We start from the raw sequence: 23,764 nt of genomic DNA, 5'->3' as shown, positions 1-23,764 counted from the left end.
GTGGGTGGGGGGTAGCCAGCAGCACCCTCTTACACTCAGATATAGTAATTTACAAACAAAGCATTTGTGTTTAGTCAGTCCACCAGATCAGTGGCAGTAGGATGACCAGGGATGCTCTCTTGATAAATGCGTGACTTGGGCCATTTTCCTGTCCTGCTAAGCATTCAAAATGTAACGAGTACTTTTGGGTGTCAGGGAAAATGTATGGAGTAAAAAGTACATGATTTTCTTTAGGAATGTAAGTGAAGTAAAAGCATAAATTGCAAAAAAATATGCATAAATAGTCAAGTGAATTACAGATACCCAAAAAAACTATATAGGTAGTACTTTAAAGTATTTTACACCACTGGGTATGTAGGTATGCAGTCTTCTAATCAATTAGTGATAGATGTGTTTGTGTTCTAAAGCTTTTTCCTTCCTCCTCTCTGCTATATGGTCAGTTTTGAACATTGTGGAAAAGTTGGGTTTGTTGTTTACTTATCATCAGTAATAAATGTCTTAAAACTATTCTGGTTTCATGGAATGCAGTTGTACTTGTTAAGTACAACAATGGAACACACGTATGTTGGCCCCAATACACACACAAACTTGGACACCACAGAATGGACTTTATCTCACAGTTTTATCAGTCCTTCATGGTGGTAACCCCCTCTTTCTCATGTCAGGTCTTCATATGTCACTGATGGTCCCTCAAACTAGTATATAACCACTCACATTATTGTATTATCACTCGTGAAGAACTGGATACGTATTCCTCCACAGATGCCGCGGGGATATAAATAGTCCCAGATAGCAGCACGTCACCATGCCAATAATGTGCAGAGGTTCAGTCATGTGTCCCCTCTGAGGAGCCAACATAATGGTGTGAGCCTTAGGTTCTTGACTCTGTTGTTCAATTCACTGTGTTAGCCTTTTTCATGGCTTTGTGTTTTCATTTACTTTCCACACTACTCCAAATGAGAAGCACATGATCACACAGACAGACAGGCAGGCAGGAAGACAAACCTGTTTTTTACGAAGCATGTGACAAATACATTTGAATTGTATTTGTTTTCAGACAGACAGACAGACAGACAGACAGACAGACAGACAGACAGACAGACAGACAGACAGACAGACAGACAGACAGACAGACAGACAGACAGACAGACAGACAGACAGACAGACAGACAGACAGACAGACAGACATGAGTTCGGATCTCTGAGCTATGATAGATAGCTGTCTCTGTGAGTTGGGAATAGAGGTGGAATATTCCAAAAGATTATATTGTATTCAAGGCCCCTCCCTCTCTGTGAGGTGAGCATGATCTCAATCTGACGGTTGTCATGCTTCTCTTCACTCCAAAACTGTCTTGGGAGGGACAGTTTTTTTATCTCCACTTGTAGATCTGTATGTGATTATCCATACAGTTATCGTTTATTTATAACAATAGAGCCATTTGGACAAGATGCACTATACCTGTATATACTAAAGTACGTGGACACCCCTACAAATTTGTGCATTTGGCTATTTCAGCCACAGGTGTATAAAACCTCCATACACAAACATTGGCAGTAGAATGGTCTTACTGTTTGTTGTTCACTTATCATCAGTAATAAAAGTTGGGTTTGTCAGTGACTTTTAGCGTGGCACCGTCATAGGATGCCACCTTTACCACAAGTCAGTTAGTCAAATTTCTGCCCTGCTAGAGCTGCCGTGGTCAACTATAAGTGCTGTTATTGCGAAATGTAAACGTCTAGGACCAACAACGGCTCAGCCTCGAAGTGGTAGGTCACACAAGCTCACAGAACATGACCGCCGAGTGCTGAATCTTGTAAAAATCGTCTGGCCTTGGTTGCAACACTCATTACCAAGTTCCAAACTGCCTATCAAAGCAATATCAGCACAATAACTTCTTCGGGAGCTTCTTGAAATGAGTTTCCATGGCTGAGCAGCCGCACACAAGCCTAAAATCACCATGCGCATCGCCAAGCGTCAGTTGGAGTGGTGTAAAGCTTGCAGCCTTTGGTCTCTGGAGCAGTGTAAACACGTTCTCACGAGTAATCGTTCTCGTGAATAATCACGCTTCACCATCTGGCAGTCCGACGGACGAATCTGGGCTTGGCGGATGCCAGGAGAATGCTACCTGCCCCAATGCATAGTGCCAACTTTAAAGTTTGGTGGAGGAGGAATAACGGTCTGGGGCTGTTTTTCATGGTTCCTGCTAGGCCCCTTTGTTGCAGTGAATGGAAATCTTAACACTACAGCATACAATGACATTCTAGATGATTCTGTGCTTCCAACTTTGTGGCAGTTTGGGGAAGGCCCTTTCCTGTTTCACCATGACAATGCCCCTGTGCACAAAGCGAGGTCCATACAGTAATGGTTTGTCGAGATCGATGTGGAAGAATTTGACTGGCCTGCACAGAGCCCTGACCTCAACTCTATCAAACACCTTTGGGATGAATTGGAACGCCGACTGCGAGCCAGGCCTAGTCGCCTAACATCAGTGCCCAACCTCACTAATGCTCTTGTGGCTGAATGGAAGCAAGTACCCGCAGCAATGTTCCAACATCTAGTGGAAAGCCTTCCCAGAAGAGTGGAGGCTGTTATAACAGCAAAGTAGTGTTGCACGATATACTGGTACCATGATAATATGGTAGCATGATGTCATGATAATACTAACATTTTTGAATACTGTAGTACTGTTTCATATGATACAACTGACTTTTTAAACCTACCGCTATAAAAACCTGCTGGCACCTGTTATAACATTTTTATAAAGTCAGTTTTGTTTATAAATTCAGTTGAATTTAAGGAACAGCCACAAGTCTCTTGTATGTGTAGGTCCAATAATATCCATATAATTTTCATGCGCATATCAGCGGGGTTGCATACCCAGACACTGATGAGTGTTCTGTTAGATGTGTTACATTGGAGCTGCGGACAAAGCGAGCAATGTTAATACATTGTATCATTTAATCGCCTGTTATAACCAAGGGCACAGACCAGTTCACTGTCATGCAGCCTATAAGTGTCAGAGAGGGGAAATGGAGCACGCGACAGGCATGCTTGCAGCTTTACAGCAAAGAAAACAGCTTGTCTTTTTAAAAATATAATTTAACAAACTAATCCCGGGTTGCTAATTATTAGTTTGACAACAAACAACATTGTTGGGCACGTTACCTAGTTAGCTATCAACCTGCTAACTTGACAGTAATTTTAGGCATATTTGATTGGCACAGGAAGAAAGGAAATGGGTCTGCTACTCATGAGATGTGCTTCAAAAGGGAGGGTTCATATACAGTAGGTCCAAATGGAAGCCTAAACTATATACAAAAATCTATTTCTTTCTGGTGCTATTTCAATTCTGCTTGTTGCCTAACATTTTAAATGTTGAGAGCAGTGTGCCTACAGTGCATTCTGAATGTATTCAGACACCTTCACTTGTTCCACATGTTGTTACATTACAGCCTAATTCTAAAATGGATTAAATAAAACATGTTCCTCATCAATTTACACACAATACCACATGTTTATACAAAAATAAAAATACAGAAATACCTTATTTACATAAGTATTCCAACTCTTTGTTACAAGACTCAAAATTGAGCTCAGATACTGTACATCCTGTTTCCATTAATCATCCTTGAGATGTTTCTACAACTTGATTAGAATTCACCTGTGGTAAATTCAATTGATTGGACATGATTTGGAAAGGCACCTGTCTATATAAAGGTCCCATAGTTGACCGTGCATGTCAGAGCAAAAACCAAGCCATGAGGCGGAAGGAATTGTCCGTCGAGCGAGCTCCGAGACAGGATTGTGTTGAGGCACAGATCTGGGGAAGGGTACCAAAACATTTCTGCAGCATTGAAGGTCCCCAAAAACACAGTGGCCTCCATAATTCTTAAATGGAAGAAGTTTGGAATCACCAAGATTCTTCCTGGAGCCTGGCCAAACTGAGCAATTGAGGAAGAAGGGCCTTGGTCAGGGAGGTGACCAAGAACCCGATGGTCATTCTGACAGAGCTCCAGAGTTCCTCTGTGGAGATGGGAGAACCTTCCAGAAGGAAAAGCCATCTCTGAAGCACTCCACCAATCAGGCCTTTATGGTAGAGTGGCCAGACAGAAGCTACTCCTCAGTAAAATACACATGACAGCCTGCTTGGAGTTTGCCAAAAGGCACCTAAAGGACTCTCAGACAATGAGAAACAAGATTATCTGGTCTGATGTAACGAAGATTGAACACTTTGGCCTGAATACTAACTGCCACGTCTGGAGGAAACCAGGCACCGCTCATCCCCTGGCCAATACCATCCCTACGGTGAAGCATGGAGGTGGCAGCATCAAAGCTAAGATTCTGTACTGTACATAATGTCTCTCTGTGTCCTCTTAGATTGTCTTCTTAGAATGACATCTTAGAATGTCCTCTTAGAATGTCTCAGAATGACATTAAAAGGTTCTTGGCTGACAGGATGGTTACTGGACTGGAAGGAAACTTCCTGGATTAATGAATCTCACTGTGGCGTAATCATGGAGATTTATTGTAAGGCATTCAAATATTTCAAGAACGCCCCAAATCCATTTTTCTCCAGCTCAAACCGTATGCTTCTCTAGCATTCATTCTGCTTATCAGTAGGACATGCACAAAGTTTAATATAACTGACCATAAAGCGAATCCACCGAAAGACATTCAATGAAAGAGTGATCAGTATGAGAGCTCAGTAGGTCTTGGTATTGCAACTCAGTACCTCGTCCCACCCAGTATTTTTAACCCTAAACAGAAGGGCACAGGCCTGTGTTTGGGTCACAACAGTGCACCTGGACGCACCACACACGCTCTGCACACGGGATCTCATCGTCCTATAGTGTGTTTTAGGTGACAACAAAAAGGAGGGGCTATTCCTCAAGGTAAAAGGAAAGAGAAAAGACTAGGTGTGTGAAGTCAGCAGGACGACCTGAGCTACCCAGCAGACATCCCCAGACCCCTTGCCAAGACAGACCTCGTTCTCAGGTAAGAAGGGGCTTCACTGGCTTTCCCAGGCCCTGTTTTACAACCATCTGTGTTGTTATATGAGCTAGGTTGGTGTGTTCCCTACGAAAGGCACTTGTCAGGTAGTAAATATATGGATACGTATCCTTGACCTTGAGTGAAGACATGCTGATCAGCATGGTGACCTTCACTACTATTAGTCTGCAACAGGGAAAATGGCATTCTGGGCATATTGGAATATAATATTAGAATAAGATCGGAAATATTCTGTTTCCCTCTATAAATTCAAATGTATGTGTTATGTTTCAGTATATGAATGCTCAAAAAAATTGATAAATAACTATTTGTAGTTCACAATGTCACCCATAGTGCATCTGATGTGAACTATACACATACTAGTATTTAAATGTAGGATTCATTCCCAACATCGTGAGTTGGAGTTGGGGTATTAGAAAAGTAGAAAACTCATTCTAAAAACTCTGGTAGGAGAAGTTGGATTACTAGATTTGACTCGGTCTTCAAATGGTGGAATTGTCCATTGTTAAACAAACTCGTTTTTACCAGAGTGAAGGAGATGGGTGTCTTATTTCTATATTTCCAAAACATTGCAGTGTAAACTCCAGTGAGTGACCAAGGTCAAGCCAAGGGTGTCCTGAGGCCTGTGGCGTCCTCCCCACATTTCCTCCCTCTGCTGTTTTCTCTCCAAACACCCACAATGCCCTCCTGCTGCGTCTCGGTGTCTGTCTCGCACCACAAGGACATTTTACCCCTTCATCCTCACTGTGTTTGGGAACAAGGATGGGACTGTGCAGGAGGGCAACATAGACACAATGGTTCTAATGATATTAGTTCATTATTGATCATACGAGTATAATCAAACAGTATAATCCCTCTTCAACTAGGAATAACAAGGGTTCATTCAAGATGGTGTTAAATTCTAGGAATGGCCACAATGGTTACTGGTATGTCAAATCAAATCAAATATTATTTGTCAAATGAGCCGAATACAACAGTGAAATGCTTACTTACAAGTCCCTAACCAACAATGCAGTTTTAAGAAACGGTTTTATTAAAGTGACTATTGGCCCAATAATAACAGAGAGGAGCAGCAGTGTAAAACAAGGGGGCAATGCAAACAGTTTGGGTAGCCATGTGATTAGATGTTCAGGAGTCTTATGGCCTGTGGGTAGACGCTGTTTAGAAGCCTCTTGGACCTAGACTTGTGAGATGTTATTCTGTTATAACAGATACCTTTTCTCCTTTTGCTCCCAGTCAACTTGTGTACAAGATGAGCCAATTCTCAGTTCTGGTTATGCTGGCAGGTAAATCAGACATTTTCACGATAAAGATGTATGGGGTAATGCAACAGATGAATTCTTCAAAATAAATCAATATTATTAAAGATTTTATGGACATTAGTATGGAAAGCTACAGTAGGCACTACAAATCAGTGAAACAACAGACAAGTTCTGCTTAGCCTTAGAAGGATTGTTTTAATGCACTTGACATTGACCTTTTGTGACCTTCCAAGAAATGACTGTTGACCTTGACCCTTAACATGATCAAAACTACATATAAACTTAGATCCATCCACCAAATGCCAAATGTTTAAAAAATGTTTCTTCTTTTTCTCTCCTAGTTCTCTGTGCATTCTTCGTGGAAATTGAAGCAAGTAAGAAAAATGTGATTTAGTGTTTTCTCTAGTTTTCTGACGGGTTGGTCAAAACTTGCCCTTTGTTAGGTTTTGAGGTTTTGTTTTTATGTGACTGTAAATGAGAACTGACTATTTTCAGCAGATTTGATCACTGCCACTTAAACCAGTCACACACTGTGCAGACAGTCAGAGCGACATGTGTTTTATTTGCTTGAGGTTCATTATCTGTTCTCCCCCCCCCCTCTGCAGATCCATTTGTTTACAGTAAGTAGCTCATTCCTCTACTCTCATTCAAATGGAACTGATAAATCACCACACCAAACAAAATGAACATAGTGGTATGTAAGTGACCATATTCTTATTGGATATGAAATGACATCAGAAATATGCTTCTGTCATTGGATGAATCATTGTACCTGTGTGACCCTGAGCTGTTGAATGTTGACTTTCCCAGACTATGAGAGACTACGAATTGGAGGCCTGATCATTGCAGGCTTGCTTGTAGCAGGTGGATTGTTCGTCCTACTTAGTAAGTACACATAGTCCAATTACTAATACTTTCTTACATTATGAATGTAACTCAAGAGGATAGACCCAGACTCTGTCAGTGTTTGTAGTAACATCTCATTATTCTCTCTTCAGATCCCAAATGCACTAGAAAGAACAAGTAAGAGCCTTTGTTCTATCCATATGTTTATAAACCCTTTACTAGGCCTACATAGACGCTTCACAACTAATTTATACTGTATAAGAAATGTCCTTTCATATGATTGTTACATTGTACTGTTGTACTGTATGTGTAAAAAAATGTATCTTGTTCCAATCTCCATTTTTTATTTTCTTTCTCCAACAACTCAAGAAAATCTGAAGATGACACAAGTGAACTCTAAGCATCTCTGATGGAATCTGACTAACTGGTTGCTGTTGTTCTAATGATGAAGATTCGGGGGTGGGAATGGGGCAGGGTTCTGGCCATGACAATGTAATGACACCTGAATGGATGTGAAAGTGGATGGAGGGTGGACCACAATGCATCTATTTACTGTTTTGATCCTTTATTGGCAAAAATAAATAAATTTATTTTAAGGTGTTTTGGTAGTGAGATGTATGAATGAACAACTGAAAATACATTTCATTTAGCTATAGGCTCTAGGCATTATGGTCAAACAGAGTTGTATTGAGCTAAAACGATTAGCCTTCAATTGTTTGTGTAAATTCTTATTAATGAAAAGCCAAATAAATACCATGGAATACCATTGTTAGAAATAAACAACATGTTAAACTGTTTGTGTTCAGAGATGTGCACTGTGCATGCTCTCACGATACAATATGTAACCAAAGCAGGTACTGTACACAACTATTTTGAATATAATGATGTGATATTGTTCGATTTGGTATTTTACATAGGCTAATGATATAGGCTAATGATTTGTTATAGCAACAACAGGTCATTGAAAGCAACCAATGACAAACAAAGAATAAAATCCTCCTCCTATCCAACGCATGCAACTTCAATTTAAACTCAGCCTATTTTCAAGCTGAGCAAACCTGTTGAGCCTCAGTGAAAAAAGGGTGTTGGCGTCTGTCTGATTTAAGAGTACGTTCGTCTATTGTGTGTCGCTCCATGCCCGACATTTCCTGGTTTTCCCCCTACACACATCTCCATTTGGGTTTAACGCGTGTCGGAGGTAAGTATTCATTTTCTAACAATTAGAGTTCGAGTGAATGCTCAGCTGTAGTTTCATCAAAAGTATGTTAACCGTTATTTATTATATTCATTACATCATCCTTAAAGAAAACAATAGGCTAATCTTGTCTAAGTAATTTCTAAAATGTTTCCTTTGCGCATCTTTGACCAAGACAAACTTATCACTCTATATTTTCCAGTTGTAGTAGCCTATCTCTAGTAAGACCTAAAAATAACTTTAATTCCTTTATAGGCATATCCTTTTCTTTATAGTCATATCGTTATATTTCCTGACAAGAGTTTCTCAGATTTGGGGAAACGTTGAGTAGCCTAACTAAAATACTCCAAAGTGTACAATCTTTATTAGGCTATTAATTGTGTTTATAGAACAAAGATCGAACTTGCATGTAATGTGTTTTCAGTTTGTAGCCTATAGTATAGGCCTATGCGAGACAGACAGAACGAGCGCATATGAGCCAGAGCCATGTCCAAGTATTATAAATACTGTTTCTTCGTCACGCAGACGTATTTGTAAAAACCTGCTTTTATGAATTCAGTTCGTTACTCACGCTGTTCTATAACAGAGTTCTGTATGTTGTTTGTAATATCCAAACAAAAAGTCCGTAACCTATAGGCCTAAAGCAACTTTCGGCCATCGGCAACTTTTCTTCCCCTTTCTATTCTGTTTAGCGCTGGTGTCCAGGCAGTCTTATAAAAGAGTGAGGACCCAGTTAAATCCGCTGAGATTCAGTATTTTATCTGGCATTACGCTCATGGAAAACAACATAACATGTGGTCCTTCCTTTATTGTATTCAATAAATTTTTCTAGAGCCAGATTGTTAATGTCTGTTGTGCTCATCATCCAGCTGTGGTCCAGCTGTGCTTTGATGGGTGGAGGGGTGGTCAGGCCTAATGATGGGATAATAAGTTTACATATCCTCTCCCATTAGCCTATTGATTTTTTTTTTACTAGATCAGAATATTTAGTATTTTGTTAAATTAATGTTGCAAGATAATACATTTGGGACTGGTAGACTAGTTGGTGTGCTGGCCTTCTGTAATGGAAAATGCATCATCAGTGCACATGTCGTGGTGTGTGGGGAATTACATTTGAATTACCATTTCTATTCAACATCTTGGTGGTACCCTTCACACGCTATTGTGCTAACCCAAACCGTAGGCTTGCAGGCTTGGATATTTTATTTTCACATTGTCCTTTTCAGCATGGCTCCTGCAACTATGGTGATGCGTAACCAGGCCAACACAGTACAGCATGGCTCAGTTATGTTCTGCTCACTAGTGTGACATGGGTAGGCTAATGGACATTTTGAAATGGTATGGATGATTGATCAGTAGACAGACATGTCATGATGAAATTGCTGTTCTATTTCAAGTCTGATACAAAAACTGCATGTCCCAAGTCTCCTGTAGGCTATGCTTATGGATCTGTGATAACAGGGATCTGGGATTCTGGTACAGTGCAAACAGCTCAGCTGATAAGAAGCCTGATAGAGCTGTTATCCTGGACTGATCTTTATTCACTGTGGTTTCTCCAGCACAGTGCTGTTGCTAAGGTGATTGATACTGACAGACGGACATATAACTGACATATACATCTTATCGCACACTCAAAGGCTAAACGTATTCTACCGCCTTCAGTGGGTCGCCTACTGCCGGCTCTAATCATATACAATGTTTGTCTAGACCTTAAATACGGACGAGCAGTGTTCAAAAGTGAGGCCCTTTGAGAGACTGCCTCATTAAAAATGAGAGATTCAGTGTGATTACAGAGTTTGACTCTCATTTATTCTGTGAGACATTACAAACCACAAGAGAAGATATGCAAGCCATGGTTCTATATTTCCTCAGTTTATGGCTCATTTGACTCAGATTCAGATAATTAGGGTTCATCACACATTCACCATAGCAACAACATCACTCCTTACTTCAGATATCTGAAAAGCTTATTTCAAGGCCTCCCTGCCTCAGAATGACAGCAAGGTCTTTCCCTTGAAGAGAGGGCCGTATGACTACTTTCAACAGTGAAGCTGCTGTTGCTGCTATTGCTAACTTTGTGGCTGTGGGTAGGAGGGATGAGTCATGGTTATAGTATGCCACGTCCCCTCTCTCCATTGAGCAGCCAGAGGAACACATTACCCTGCTTTGCTCCAGCAGCTACTCCTTCATCAAACACTAGCAACAAGGAAGTGGCTTCAATTAGAGGTCGGCCGATTATGATTTTTTTTTCCGATTATTGGAGGACCAACAAAAGCCGATACCGATTATTCGGCCCATTGTTATATATATATTTGTAATAATGACAATTACAGCAATACTGAATGAACAATGAACACTTTTATTTTAACTTAATATAATACATCAATAAAATCAATTTAGTCTCAAATAAATAATGAAACATGTTCAATTTGGTTTAAATAATGCAAAAACAAAGTGTTGGAGAAGAAAGTAAAAGTGCAATATATGCCATGTAAAACAGCTAACGTTTAAGTTCCTTGCTCAGAACATGAGAACATATGAAAGCTGGTGGTTCCTTTTAACATGAGTCTTCAATATTCCCAGGTAAGAAGTTTTAGGTTGTAGTTATTATAGGACTGTTTCTCTCTATACCATTTGTATTTCATATACCTTCTAATAGGTACTTTAGTATTGCCAGCCTAATCTCGGGAGTTGATAGGCTTGAAGTCATAAACAGCGCAGTGCTTGAAGAATCGCGAAGAGCTGCTGGCAAACGCAGTAAAGTTCTGTTTGAATGAATGCTTACGAGCCTGCTGCTGCCTACCACCGCTGAGTAAGACTGCTCTATCAAATCATAGGCTTAATTATAATATAGTAACACACAGAAATACAAGTCTTAGGTCATTAATATGGTAAAATCCGGAAACTATAATTTCGAAAACTAAACTTTTATTCTTTCAGTGAAGTACGGAACCGTTCCTTATTTTATCTGACGGGTGGCATCCATCAGTCTAAATATTCCTGTTACATTGCACAACCTTCAATGTTATGTCATAATTACGTAAAATTCTGGCAAATTAGTTCGCAAGAGCCAAGCGGCCCAAACTGTTGCATATACCCTGACTCTGCGTGCAATGAATGCAAGAGAAGTGACACAATTTCCCTAGTTTAATATTGCCTGCTAACATGAATTTATTTTAACTAAATATGCAGGTTTAAAAAAATATATACTTCTGTGTATTGATTTTAAGAAAGGCATTGATGTTTATGGTTAGGTACATTCGTGCAACGATTGTGCTTTTTTCGCAAATGTGCTTTTGTTAAATAATCCCACATTTGGCGAAGTTGGCTGTCTTTGTTAGGAAGAAATGGTCTTAACACAGTTCGCAACGAGCCAGGCGGCCCAAACTGCTGCATATATCCTGACTCTATTGCACAGAACACAAGAGAAGTGACACAATTTCCTAGTTAAAATAAATTCATGTTAGCAGGCAATATTATTTTTTTTACTAGGCAAGTCAGTTAACAACAAATTCTTATTTAAAATGCCAGCCTACCCCGGCCAAACCCTACACCAGACGACGCTGGGCCAATTGTGCGCCACCCTATGGGACTCCCAATCACAGCCGGTTGTGATACAGCCTGGAATCGAACCAGAGTCTGTAATGATGCCTCTAGCAATGAGATGCAGTGATCTTAGACCGCTGCGCCACTCGGGAGATCGTATTGTGTGATATGGAAAGACACACTTACCTGTTCCGAGGCCTCATGGAACTCTTAGATTAGTCATATGGCAGTGGACACTGCTGTTACTCAAACCTTTACCCAACTGGCATTATGTCTCTCTGCCTCTCTGTAGTTGGGGCCGCAGACACTTGATCTCCAGTCCTCCTCATGTTGGTAGGCAGAGTGAATAGAGGGAGAACATAGTAATAGAAGAGACTTCACAAACACTAAGAAAACCAAACCATTCTAGATTTGATCAATTTCACAAGTACCTTTACAATTAACTTCACACAAGTAATTTCCCCCTTATGTGATTATTCTTACTCCTAATAAATGTAGTTAGTCCTAGGATGACCTTCTGAATCATTTGTTATTAAACCACACATTACAATTGGGAGAATCTCATTATAAGGCTTCCAGTGATCTACCATTACAGTGAAAACTACAACATGGTAATATGTTTACCTCATAAATGAATGGTTTTCAGGCATGGCCAGGAGCCTATGAGTAGCTGCATCATTAACTCCTTTTATCCCTTTGAAGAAAAATGACCACAGGCTCTTTGAAGCCCTCAGATCCAACCTTTTAGGCTTCTGGGCTTCCTCCGAAATAACTGTGAATTCAGGGTTCTGCACTGTACCAATGTGACAGACTGGCCAGCATTCTGGAATATATCTCCTGGGATTCTTAATGATACTGCAGATGGAGGGATCTGGACCCGCTGTAAAGGAATGGGTGAGTCGTGACTGACTGAGATGGCTGATGGAATGACAGGGAGTGAGGGAAAGAGAAAGGGAGTGGATGTGAATAAGGGAGTAAGCACAGATGTGAATGGTACTGGTGTGGGTGTGTACTCATCGTAAGTTTAGGCAAGACCCTATTGTGAATGAGCAGGTTAGTGAGTGAAGTTGGATAAAATGTAGGATCTGATCATAAAGGTGGAAATTATGAAAAAAGTATTGAGTGAATTAATAAATTAATGAGTAGGCGCGGAGGAGGGCAGGGCAAGGCGAAGAGAGAGGGGTGAACCGAGTCGTACTGTTACCACACAAACGGCTGATTCTTCCTTTGCTTCAGGCATTCAGTGGCAGGGAGGCCAGCGTGACCCATGTTAGAACACTAATCCCATTATGACCAGGCCTGGTCTCCAGGGTGAATCTGCCTGGTGGGGAATTGAGGGGATGGCTTAGCACGATCCGCAGCGCTGCCTAGCACTGTCTTGAACAGACAACCAACAATCCTAAACATTGATACATGAATGTCACAAGATCGGCCACACCTCCACCTTTTGCTAACATTTACTCTGCAATATGATTCCCAACTTGAATAAGCGGAAAGAAAGAACCCCAGGAAAGTCTACCTCTCTCTCCCTGAATTGGATCGTAAACCATCCACGGCCGATTTTTGGAGGGCTTCCCGCTTGTTGCGTTCCCTCTCCTTCACCAACATTGCTGGATAGAGTTAGGGTGCGCTTTAAAATAAACCAGGGAGGTTTTTTTCCCCCTGGTCGCTGCCAAATGCCAAATAGTATGAGTCGCCATACACTGCTATAAGATGGAGGGAGGCTCTCTGTTTTAACTGTGTGTTGTTGTAAAAGCTGTGGTGTTGTTATGGGAGCTGTAGTGTTGTTGTAGAAGCTGTGGTGTTATACATCTGCTATAAGATGTTGGTAGAAGCTCTAGTGTTTTTGGAACTGTGTGTTGTTGTAAAAGCTGTGGTGTTGTTATGGGAGCTGTAGTGTTGTTGTAGAAGCTGTGGTGTTGTTATGGGAGATGTAGTGTTGTTGTAGAAGCTGTAGTGTTGTTATGGGAGCTGTAGTGTTGTTGTAGAAGCTGTAGTGTTGTTTTAGGAGCTGTAATGTTGTTATAGGATCTGTAGTGTTGTCATAGGAGCTGCAGTGTTGTTATAGAAGCTATAGTGTTGTTGTAAACGCTGGGGTGTTGTTATGGGAGCTGTAGTGTTGTTGTAGAAGCTGTAGTGTTGTTATCGGAGCTGTAGTTTTGTTATTGGAGCTGTAGTGTTGTATAGAAGTTAGTGTTGTTATAGGAGCTGTAGTGTTGTTATAGGATCTGTTGTTGTTATAGAAGCTGTAGTGTTGTTATCGGAGCTGTTATAGGAGTTTTGTTATTGGAGCTGTAGTGTTGTTATAGAAGCTGTAGTGTTGTTATAGGAGCTGTAGTGTTGTTATAGGAGCTGTAGTGTTGTTATAGAAGCTGTAGTGTTGTTATAGAAGTTGTAGTGTTGTTATAGGAGCTGTAGTGTTGTTATAGGATCTGTACTGTTGTTATAAAAGCTGTAGTGTTGTTATAGAAGCTGTAGTGTTGTTATATAGGTTATAGAAGCTGTAGTGTTGTTATAGGAGCTGTAGTGTTGTTATCAGAGCTGTAGTGTTGTTATAGGAGCTGTAGTGTTGTTATAGAAGCTGTAGTGTTGTTATAGAAGCTGTAGTTGTAGCTGTTGTTATAGGAGCTGTAGTGTTGTTATCTGTAGTGTTGTTATAGGAGCTGTTATAGGAGTTTTGTTATAGGAGCTGTAGTGTTGTTAGGAGCTGTAGAAGCTGTAGTGTTGTTATAGGAGCTGTAGTGTTTGTTATAGGAGCTGTAGTGTTGTTATAGGAGCTGTAGTGTTGTTATAGGAGCTGTAGTGTTGTTATAGGAGCTGTAGTGTTGTTATAGGAGCTGTAGTGTTGTTATAGGAGCTGTAGTGTTGTTATAGGAGCTGTAGTGTTGTTATCGGAGCTGTAGTGTTGTTATAGAAGCTGTAGTGTTGTTATAGAAGCTGTAGTGTTGTTATAGAATAGGTAGTGTTGTTATAGGAGCTGTAGTGTTGTTATCGGACCTGTAGTTTTGTTATAGGAGCTGCCCTTACAAAAATGTACCATGGTAATACAATGACAAAAGTACTACCATAGTCGTTTTTTCATTATACTACCAAGGCAGGAAAATACCAAGTGACCTAAAACATAGTAATCTACTCGCTATGCAATGGCAAAGTGTAGACCTATTACACTCTTAAACCCTTTTTAGCTCATTGTGAAAAACCACAACACACATGGTCTAGTAGTGTAGTGTACCCTCTTAAACCCTGGAACCTGGATAGGATATAGTGAGAAGAATGAAGGGAGTCTGAATCCTTGAAGATTGTATCTGGTGCTTGTCCAGTATGTGGCTGGTGGCGTACAACACATGACGGAAAATAAATGTAGCCTTATCATGAGCAGAAACCAAAGGGGAGCGTGAGACAGTTGTGACATAAGGGATTTAGCTACCAAATCTCCTCGAGACTCCATTCCTGTCCAAATCAGTATCCAGCCCTTCCAGAACCATCATGTTAGGCAGAGTATGATCGAAGAATGCCAAACCCCTGGAGCTCTGCTCTGCTGGGTTGTTGCTAGTGTGTGGTTGCTGATTGGTGAGGTGATTTCCTCTCTGTCTTTTATCCATAAGTTGTGATGGACAATCACTGGGGTCTAGTTACTTTATGTTTTGCCGCTGGAGCCATGCTCAATGATCCAGCATTTTTTACCATCTGGATTTTCTACTCCTTTATGGCATTTGACAGTTATATGATTATAAAGACATTATATCCCAAAATATATATTGAACAAGGAAAAGCTGAAACATAATTGGGTTTGAAGGTTTGGCATGAGATGAAGTAAAGCACTCTGGACAACATTCAAGATCACATGGGTTATGCTGCTCAGAAGCCATTTTGTACAAATCTAAATCAGATATGGGACTCCAGGGAAAGCTAAACTTTGTGTCAGGTCTCTGTTGACATTGGAACTGGTGTGAGCCAGTTTTGGGCACTATTTGAGCTGCCATTAGCTTCCCAGGTTTGAAAAGGTCTAATCAAATCAAATAGGTAATGGAACAAGGGTAATTTAATTCTAAAAAGTGGAGCCTTGATCAGACAATCAAGCGAGCACATTTTTTAAAATTTTGTGCAGCAGAACTCTTGCTTATGTGGGTGTGAAAAGGGCAGGGGGGATGAGTGCCAATTTGCTAGGGTGCACTACAGTCATAATGCTCAGCTACTTTATCATATAAAGTCAGTCTAATATTATAATATGATCATATTATTATGCAATTATTTATGTTCTGTCTTCCCCAGGTGAAAGAGAGTTTGAAGATGGCGAATATCTCTGCTTTGCTTTTATTGACATGTGAGTGGCAGGTCTTAAAGACCAATCATACAGAGCTACCACTTCCTGCTTAGGTTTCCTCAAAGCTACCATCTCTGTTCATCTTGTTTTGCCCAGTCTTCACTCACAACTCTGGCTCAGTATTCAGCACAGTAGATACTACTGTATGTTTTGAGTGAGAGAGAGAATATGTTTTTGTAATTTTATGAAATACATATGGTTATGGCTATGAATAGTATACCAATCTAGAACTAAATAGAGAAAGGATAGATTCATTGACCTTCTCCAGTGCTATTCAAGGTGAAAGCAGTTGAGAGACCACTAGAGAGTGCACTTGTCACAGGGACGGAAAGCTGACTTGTTTGGGACATTGTTGGGATGCCATGTTGTCAATGCATTATGCTGTGTGCTTACCATTGTGTCTCTTCTGTTAGCAGTTGCGTCCCTTGTGTTCGCAGAGGAGCAGAAAGAAAGTATGTAACTGACAATTGTTTATCATAATAGCATTCCATAGTTTTATTGCTCAAAATCTTTTGACATGCAATAATATGGTCTCCAGATAAATCATTGATTCACAAATTAAAGTAGGCCATTCGCTATTTGCCCATTTGAGGCTGGGTGCGTTCCAGTTGTTTGTATTATTTTCAAAGGTGTCTAGATGCTGTATAAACTGACCTTTGTCATATTTTTGTCCCTACAGTGGAGGAGGAGGATCCATTTACCTTTGGTGAGCAGAGAGATACATCTTTTAGAACACTCAACAATTCAACATTCCTGGCTTACTGTGTATGATTAATGCTTTTTTCCTTTCACTCTCTCTCTCCCATTATTCTCTCTCCTGCTCTCTCTCTCTCTCTCTCTCCTGCACTCTCTCACCTGCACTCTCTCCTGCTCTCTCTCCTGCTCTCTCTCTCTCTGTTCAGATTATCACAGGCTACGTGTTGGGGGGTTGATCCTGGCAGCAGTTCTGTGTCTGATCGGCATCACCATCCTCTTCAGTAAGACTCCATCACATAAACACATACACATACTCACACATGATGACACAGTCATAGCATGTATTTACACATGCTCACATTAACATAGGACACAGATTGACTTGTGACCATTTCTTCTTATAACAGGCGGACACTGCAGATGCAAGTTCAACCAGGACAAAAGGTAAATGATCTATCATATCAGTGCATGCTCAGTTCAGTCCAGATCAGGGCACACCCTTTGTGTAAAACTGTATGTTCAGGTAGGTGTATGTGTGTGTGTTATGTAGCTAGGTGTCGTAATGTATAATGGAATGTAGTGTGAGTTGACATGCTGGTTCTCTCTCTGCAGGAGGAGATCAGGAAGCAACGCTGCCCAGCCACTCAACGACCAAGGTCTGTTCCCCTGACCTCTCAACCTCTTCTCTGATTGGCCCACACTGTACACTGGATGATTCCTAGCCACCTGGATGCATTGTCTTTGCTAGGAATATAATTAACATATATAACTGACTGGCATGTTTGAGTGATCATTACAAAATATCCTCTTCAGAAAAAAAGAATTAGAAATCTGCTGTCATGTTGGAGCAACGGGTGGGTTTGGGCGTTATCTTGTTATTACGCTCTCCATCTGTTTCAGTGTTAGTTGCCTATTGCCAGGCCTTGGCATAGATAACACTGTCAGCAGGCATTGGCTGTGCTGTATGCCAGTCCTGGCTATCTGGCTACCTGTGCTATCACACAGGTGGCACAGAGACCCAAACACTGGCACTTTCCACCATGACTCACTAACTCCCTCCATGCCACCTCTGTCTCAGTGTTAATTTTGGCGCTCTTTTTTGTAGATTTAGTCTAGTCTTAGTCCTTTTACCTAAAATATAACTAAGTCGCAATTTTGTCATTTGAATAAGGATTTAGTCTAGTTATTGTCAAAATTACGAAAACAGTGGCCAATTTGAGTCGAAATGCCTTTTCATCACATCACATTTATATTGCCTCATTAACCTATGTTAAACATAAATCACTGACTTCCATGTGCACAAGCTTGTCCTATCTTTCTGCATAGCATCCTATTCTCTTCCCAACAGCAGAAAAATTACAAACATACAGTACCAGTCAACATTTTGGAAGCTGGGTGAGAGAATGCCAAGAGTGTGCAAAGCTGTCACCAAGGCATAGTGTGGCTACTTTGAAGAATCTCAAATATAAATATATTTGGATTTGTTTAACACTTTTTTGGTTACTACATGATTCCATATGTGTTATTTCATCGTTTTGATGTCTTCATTATTATTCTACAATGTAGAAAATAGTAAAAAAATAAAGGAAAACCCTTGAATGCGTAGGTGTGTCCAAACTTTTGACTGGTACTGCATATAAGAATATATAATAATTATTTGGCCATGTAAATTCCTAATTCAGTCTACATAGATATTATACATTACATACAAAACAAACAGACACATACAAGCTCAGCGAGAGAGAGAGAGAGAGAGAGAGAGAGGTAGCGAGAGAGAGAGAGTAGCACATTCACCAGATGGTGCTGCACGGTATTGACAAAATAGTATTGGTTGCACCTTCATCACTCAGTCACGTCATTGCCATTGTTATCAGTGTTCCACAGATGCCGCAGCTACATTGGTGTCCAAAAGTAGAACTGGGGCTAATGACTTTGAACGGGAGCTAATGACTGTTTTGTCTGGTGATGTAGTCGAGACACTAAACCTCGAGTCCCCTGTGCTCACTTCCTAGTCCAAGTCTAAGTCACCAATGGTCGAGTCACAAGTCCCTATGGCTGAAGTCCTAGTCCCAGTGCTCGAGTCCTAGTCCAAGTGCTCAAGTGAGTCCCTGGGTCCACATTAACTCAAAATTAAGTAATTTACCCAATCAAATATAATGTAGTGGCAAAAGGAATTTAGTCAATAAATTGTTGTCTGTGCCACCAAATGTCTGCATATAGGCTAATTGTAATGTTACCAGTGCCACGTTCAGTTGCAAAATGTTCTCGGACGTTGCAGATAGAACTTCCATGAATACAGTCGACGTTATTCCTTATTCAACATGTCCGAAGCATGTTTGTTCTACATAGCATATTTCTATCTGACCATTCCAAAATGTTGCATCCTGCTGAATGCGCACCAGATTGTCCATCAATGCATGACAGAAAGAAAAAAACGTAGCTCTGGGATTATGGGTCATATCTTATCTTTTGAATGATAAGGGTTAGAATCAAGCCGTTTCTCTAAGGAAAAGAGGGAGATTTGGCTTCGTTGGTTACAGAACCTGGCTATGAAATGCAGTGGGGAAAGTGGGAGGGTTGAGCGAGACTACAAATTCAAAGACAGCCTACTTTTCTATACACAAGGGATAGAAAAACATAGCTAGACTGTTGTTTTACTCTTAAATTAAATTCTGCTATTGTTTTTAATTTTGTAAAGCAGCTTGTGTTTCTTACCAGGCAAAGGGTAGCTAACTAGAAGTCGTGGTGACTGGCTAGCTATGGGGAAGCAAGAAAGTTGCCTATAGGGTTGAGCGGTATCCAGATGTTCATATCGTCAAACCGTTCCTACTCTCATCCCGGGATTTACAGTATTACTGGTTTAGTAAACAAGGGTCCATTAAAAGGCAACAACAACAAAAAATACACAAGTAAAAGTAATTTCCATGGAGGCTGATATGCTAAATATGCTAGTGAGTGCAAGAAAAAACAAAAGAGCTGCAAAGACATGCAATCCAGTTCATAAAGTTACACCTATATAGGTAGTAGCTACCGAATGTCCTTTTTGGTGAGTTTGGACATTTACAAGAAAATGTCAACGAGAGAAATTGTGCAAATGAATTCAGTTTTCCCGCTTGCTCTAGAGCAGTATGTGTACACACTGTGTGTGTGTGTGGAGTCGTTAGGGCCACGGCCTGTCTGCCTGCTCTGCTCGGGAAAAGGGCAGAGGAGCAGACTGAGGCTGCCGAGAACAGAGAGGAGAACACATGCTAGGAAATCAAGATAGCAGTGACAGCTGTATAGATAACTCATCCTAAGCACTTTGACTTCTCAAACACAGTAGAAAGCTAGGACTATATGATGCCCTGTCTCCTTGTAAATTCAGCCAGTTACTTAGCTAACTAGCAAGTTAAACCAAATACACAGCTGGACTCACCTGCTCCCGCTTTCTCCTGTTGTGCTATTTACAAACAAACATGTGACTGGCTCAACCGTTCTGGTGGACTACGGTAAGCTTCACAATGTAAAATAATATGACACGTGAAATGAAGAACGCAATCTCCTTTATCTCCCTATTTTCTTTAAAAATTAGCTACAAATATTACAATTCATTGAAAAACTTGTATAGGGGGAGCCGGAGCAGAGCTTGTCTGCCTATCTGCCCGCACTCATCGCTTGCTCCCCTGTAAATCAAATCAAATCAAATCAAATTTTATTTGTCACATACACATGGTTAGCAGATGTTAATGCGAGTGTAGCGAAATGCTTGTGCTTCTAGTTCCGACAATGCAGTAATAACGAGCAAGTAATCTAACTAACAATTCCAAAAAAAAAACCTACTGTCTTATACACAGTGTAAGGGGATAAAGAATATGTACATAAGGATATATGAATGAGTGATGGTACAGAGCAGCATAGGCAAGATACAGTAGATGATATCGAGTACAGTATATACATATGAGATAAGTATGTAAACCAAGTGGCATAGTTAAAGTGGCTAGTGATACATGTATTACATAAGGATGCAGTCGATGATATAGAGTACAGTATCAACGTATGCATATGAGATGAACAATGTAGGGTAAGTAACATTATATAAGGTAGCATTGTTTAAAGTGGCTAGTGATATATTTACATAATTTCCCATCAATTCCCATGATTAAAGTGGCTGGAGTAGAGTCAGTGTCATTGACAGTGTGTTGGCAGTAGCCACTCAATGTTAGTGGTGGCTGTTTAACAGTCTGATGGCCTTGAGATAGAAGCTGTTTTTCAGTCTCTCGGTCCCAGCTTTGATAGCTCACCAGCTGATGTAGGCTGGGTGGGGCACATCCTTCCCACTGCTGAACAGAACTGCACTGCGCATCTGTGCTGCTAATATTCATTGTGCTTATCATCAAAAAGCTTTCAATCTGTCCAAAGACTCTTGTCCAGTCCAGAACTATAGCCATGGCTGTCACTGTTTTGCCTGTGATCTGGGGACATGGAGGACATGATCATTATGGCTGCCCAACGGAGAGCTGTGTTATCTGTGTTATCTCACATGGCTTGGTAATGAATGCCTTTTAATGATTCCAGATATGAAGTAATCTTTCTTTCTGTCCACAGCTCGGGCCAGTGAGTGCTAGGAACCAAATGCCCACCTGGCAGCAGGTCAAATCGACTTCCTGGTTCTGCATCAATCAAGAGATAAAAATTGATGGGTGGAGTTGGCCTGTTTTTTGTCTGATGGAGGTTGTTTTTTAGAGAGTGGTGCTGTCTTCCCCAGAGGGAGGTGGTACTGTGCCATTGGAGATCAGAGGTGTGCTGCTTTTACCTGTGTTGCTGTTCTCCCTTCCGCCCATTACTCCTGTTTCTGCTCCGCCCAATATTCACACTGTAACTCGCCACCAGCAAGCACACACAGACAGACAAAGCAGGACACGATTTTTCCCCCATGTTCTTTGTATTTAAACAAATAACCAAAAGATGCTGTGTGTCGATTCACTCATTATTTCATTGCAATGCTTTTCACCTTTAGTGACTCCAACTGTATGTGGAAATGATGTGGTAGATTTGACTGTTGGTGTGCGTTTTGAATTGCCATACTGTCTCCTAATAATCTTTCATGCATATACTTTACTGTAAAATAGGTACCGGTAGCCATAAACTATTATAATGTCAATAACTATTCACACACCTTTATCCTGATTATTCCTATATTAACTTTTTAGTTGAATGTAGAAAAGTGCACTGGTCTATGCAGTAGAATATGTTGTATGACAAATGCAATGTTTTTTAATAATACAGAATGTTATAATTATTTCAATAAGCGGATGATATAGTCTTGTTTGAGAGTGTTTGCCACCAAAACAAAATGCATGTTATTTTAGTTTGCTAGATACCACTCAAACAATTACAGTCCCTGAAGAGGGTTTTCTCCCCAATTGGCTTTTAATGAGTCACGTCTAAATTGAGATGTCTCTTGCCAAATGAGTAGATGGTGTCTATGTTTGTAATTCAAATGAAAAGAGTTACCTTTTACGGCTGTGTCCAATGTTACATTACATTATATTAATAGATGCTGGATCTCAAAAATAAAATAAGTCTCTGATAGGCTCCTCAAATGTAAATACTGCAAATACTTTTCTCTTTTTGACGTAAGGCCCATGTCCTGAGTGGTTCAAAGCTACTTATACATCGCCATCTACTGGATTGCATGAGACACTGCAAAAATTCTGGTACAGTGTTTCTCAAACCCATAAAAGCATTTTTTGGAACAGTATTTTTCACAAGATACTAAACTCTGTGACCTTTGAATAACAGTAAATGCATTTTTTAAATGTAGTTGCCTTCTCAAAACATGAATACATTCATCAAAACTACACTGACTGTATAAAACATTAGGAATACCCGCTCTTTCCAGCCGGCAGGTATCCTAGTGGTTAGATCGTTGGACTAGTTACTGAAAGGTCGCAAATTCAAATCCTCGAGCTGGCATTCTGCCCCTGAATAAGGCAGTTAACACACTGTTCCTAGGCTGTCACCCAGACATCTTGACACAACTGTGGGAAGCATTGGAGTCAACATTGGCCAGCATTCTTGTGGAATGCTTTCTACACCTTTTAGAGTCCACGCTATGACGAATTGAGGCTGTTCTGAGGGCAAAGGGGAGTGGGGGGTGCAACTCAATATAAGGAAAGTATTCTTAATGTTTTGTACACTCAGCGTAGCTACATTGCTGATTCAACACAGATCCCAAAATTGCTTGTATGCGATTGAGAAAAACTATAAGATCATCTGGACTGCACATGGAAACAGTCCTTTACACTATGAGCCATACGGTCTATGGTTTGAACACCAGCTTATGTCATTATTTTAAAAGTGAAGGTGTGTCAAGGTATAAAATATCCTCTAGCATAATTAAGAATGTCCTTGCCAGTTTCTGAGCTACAGTCCAAATCCACTTTCATCGTGCAACAAACAAAACTCTACCCACAGGCATTCTACCTTGAATAGAGTATGGCCATGGGTTACAGTGTATTCAAAAGTGGTCATGGCAGGTCATGTGTTTCCATGGTAACTGAGATATGAGAGTCAGATGATACGTGCTGTGGAAACAAAGTTGTTGAGAGTGTATCATTGTATGATACAACCAGAAGGTCACAGAGGGTTTGTGAGTTAGACAAGAAGAAACAAGCTGAAGAAGAGCATTAGACCTACAAAGTTTTGAGCAAAAGTAGTTCATCCAGACCCATATTGAGCATACTCCTGGACTGAATACGCACTTTGGAAACTCAGTTGACCATGCTGTTTAGTCCAGAAGTAGACTTAATTTATTTGTGTTTCCAATGCTCAATTCCATTTTTCCAACAATGTGACAAGAGTGAGTCAATACAGTCACATACACTATATATACAAAAGTATAT

General features: G+C 40.5%; 1 protein-coding gene across 4 annotated transcripts; it reads left to right on the top strand.

Annotated features, from left to right (window-relative positions):
* Positions 1-8,160: 8,160 nt before the first annotated feature.
* On the top strand, positions 8,161-22,468 carry LOC112227117 (phospholemman-like). 4 transcript variants are annotated; one of them, XM_024391989.2, is made up of 8 exons: positions 8,161-8,317; positions 16,133-16,184; positions 16,601-16,636; positions 16,864-16,890; positions 17,087-17,161; positions 17,288-17,324; positions 17,493-17,536; positions 21,465-22,468. In XM_024391989.2, exons 2-8 carry the CDS (start codon positions 16,151-16,153, stop codon positions 21,482-21,484), a joined length of 273 nt encoding a protein of 90 aa, XP_024247757.1. In that variant the 5' UTR covers positions 8,161-8,317; positions 16,133-16,150; the 3' UTR covers positions 21,485-22,468. The 4 variants fall into 4 exon arrangements, with proteins under 4 accessions (XP_024247757.1, XP_024247748.1, XP_024247733.1 ...); XM_024391980.2 differs by having other exon boundaries at positions 16,598-16,636; XM_024391965.2 differs by lacking the exon at positions 8,161-8,317 and adding an exon at positions 12,607-12,754 and having other exon boundaries at positions 16,598-16,636.
* The last annotated feature ends 1,296 nt before the right edge of the window (positions 22,469-23,764 follow it).

This window comes from Oncorhynchus tshawytscha, linkage group LG03, assembly GCF_018296145.1.
Source record: "Oncorhynchus tshawytscha isolate Ot180627B linkage group LG03, Otsh_v2.0, whole genome shotgun sequence".
NCBI classification, from domain to species: domain Eukaryota; kingdom Metazoa; phylum Chordata; class Actinopteri; order Salmoniformes; family Salmonidae; genus Oncorhynchus; species Oncorhynchus tshawytscha.
This window is presented reverse-complemented; position numbering and strand designations above follow the sequence as displayed.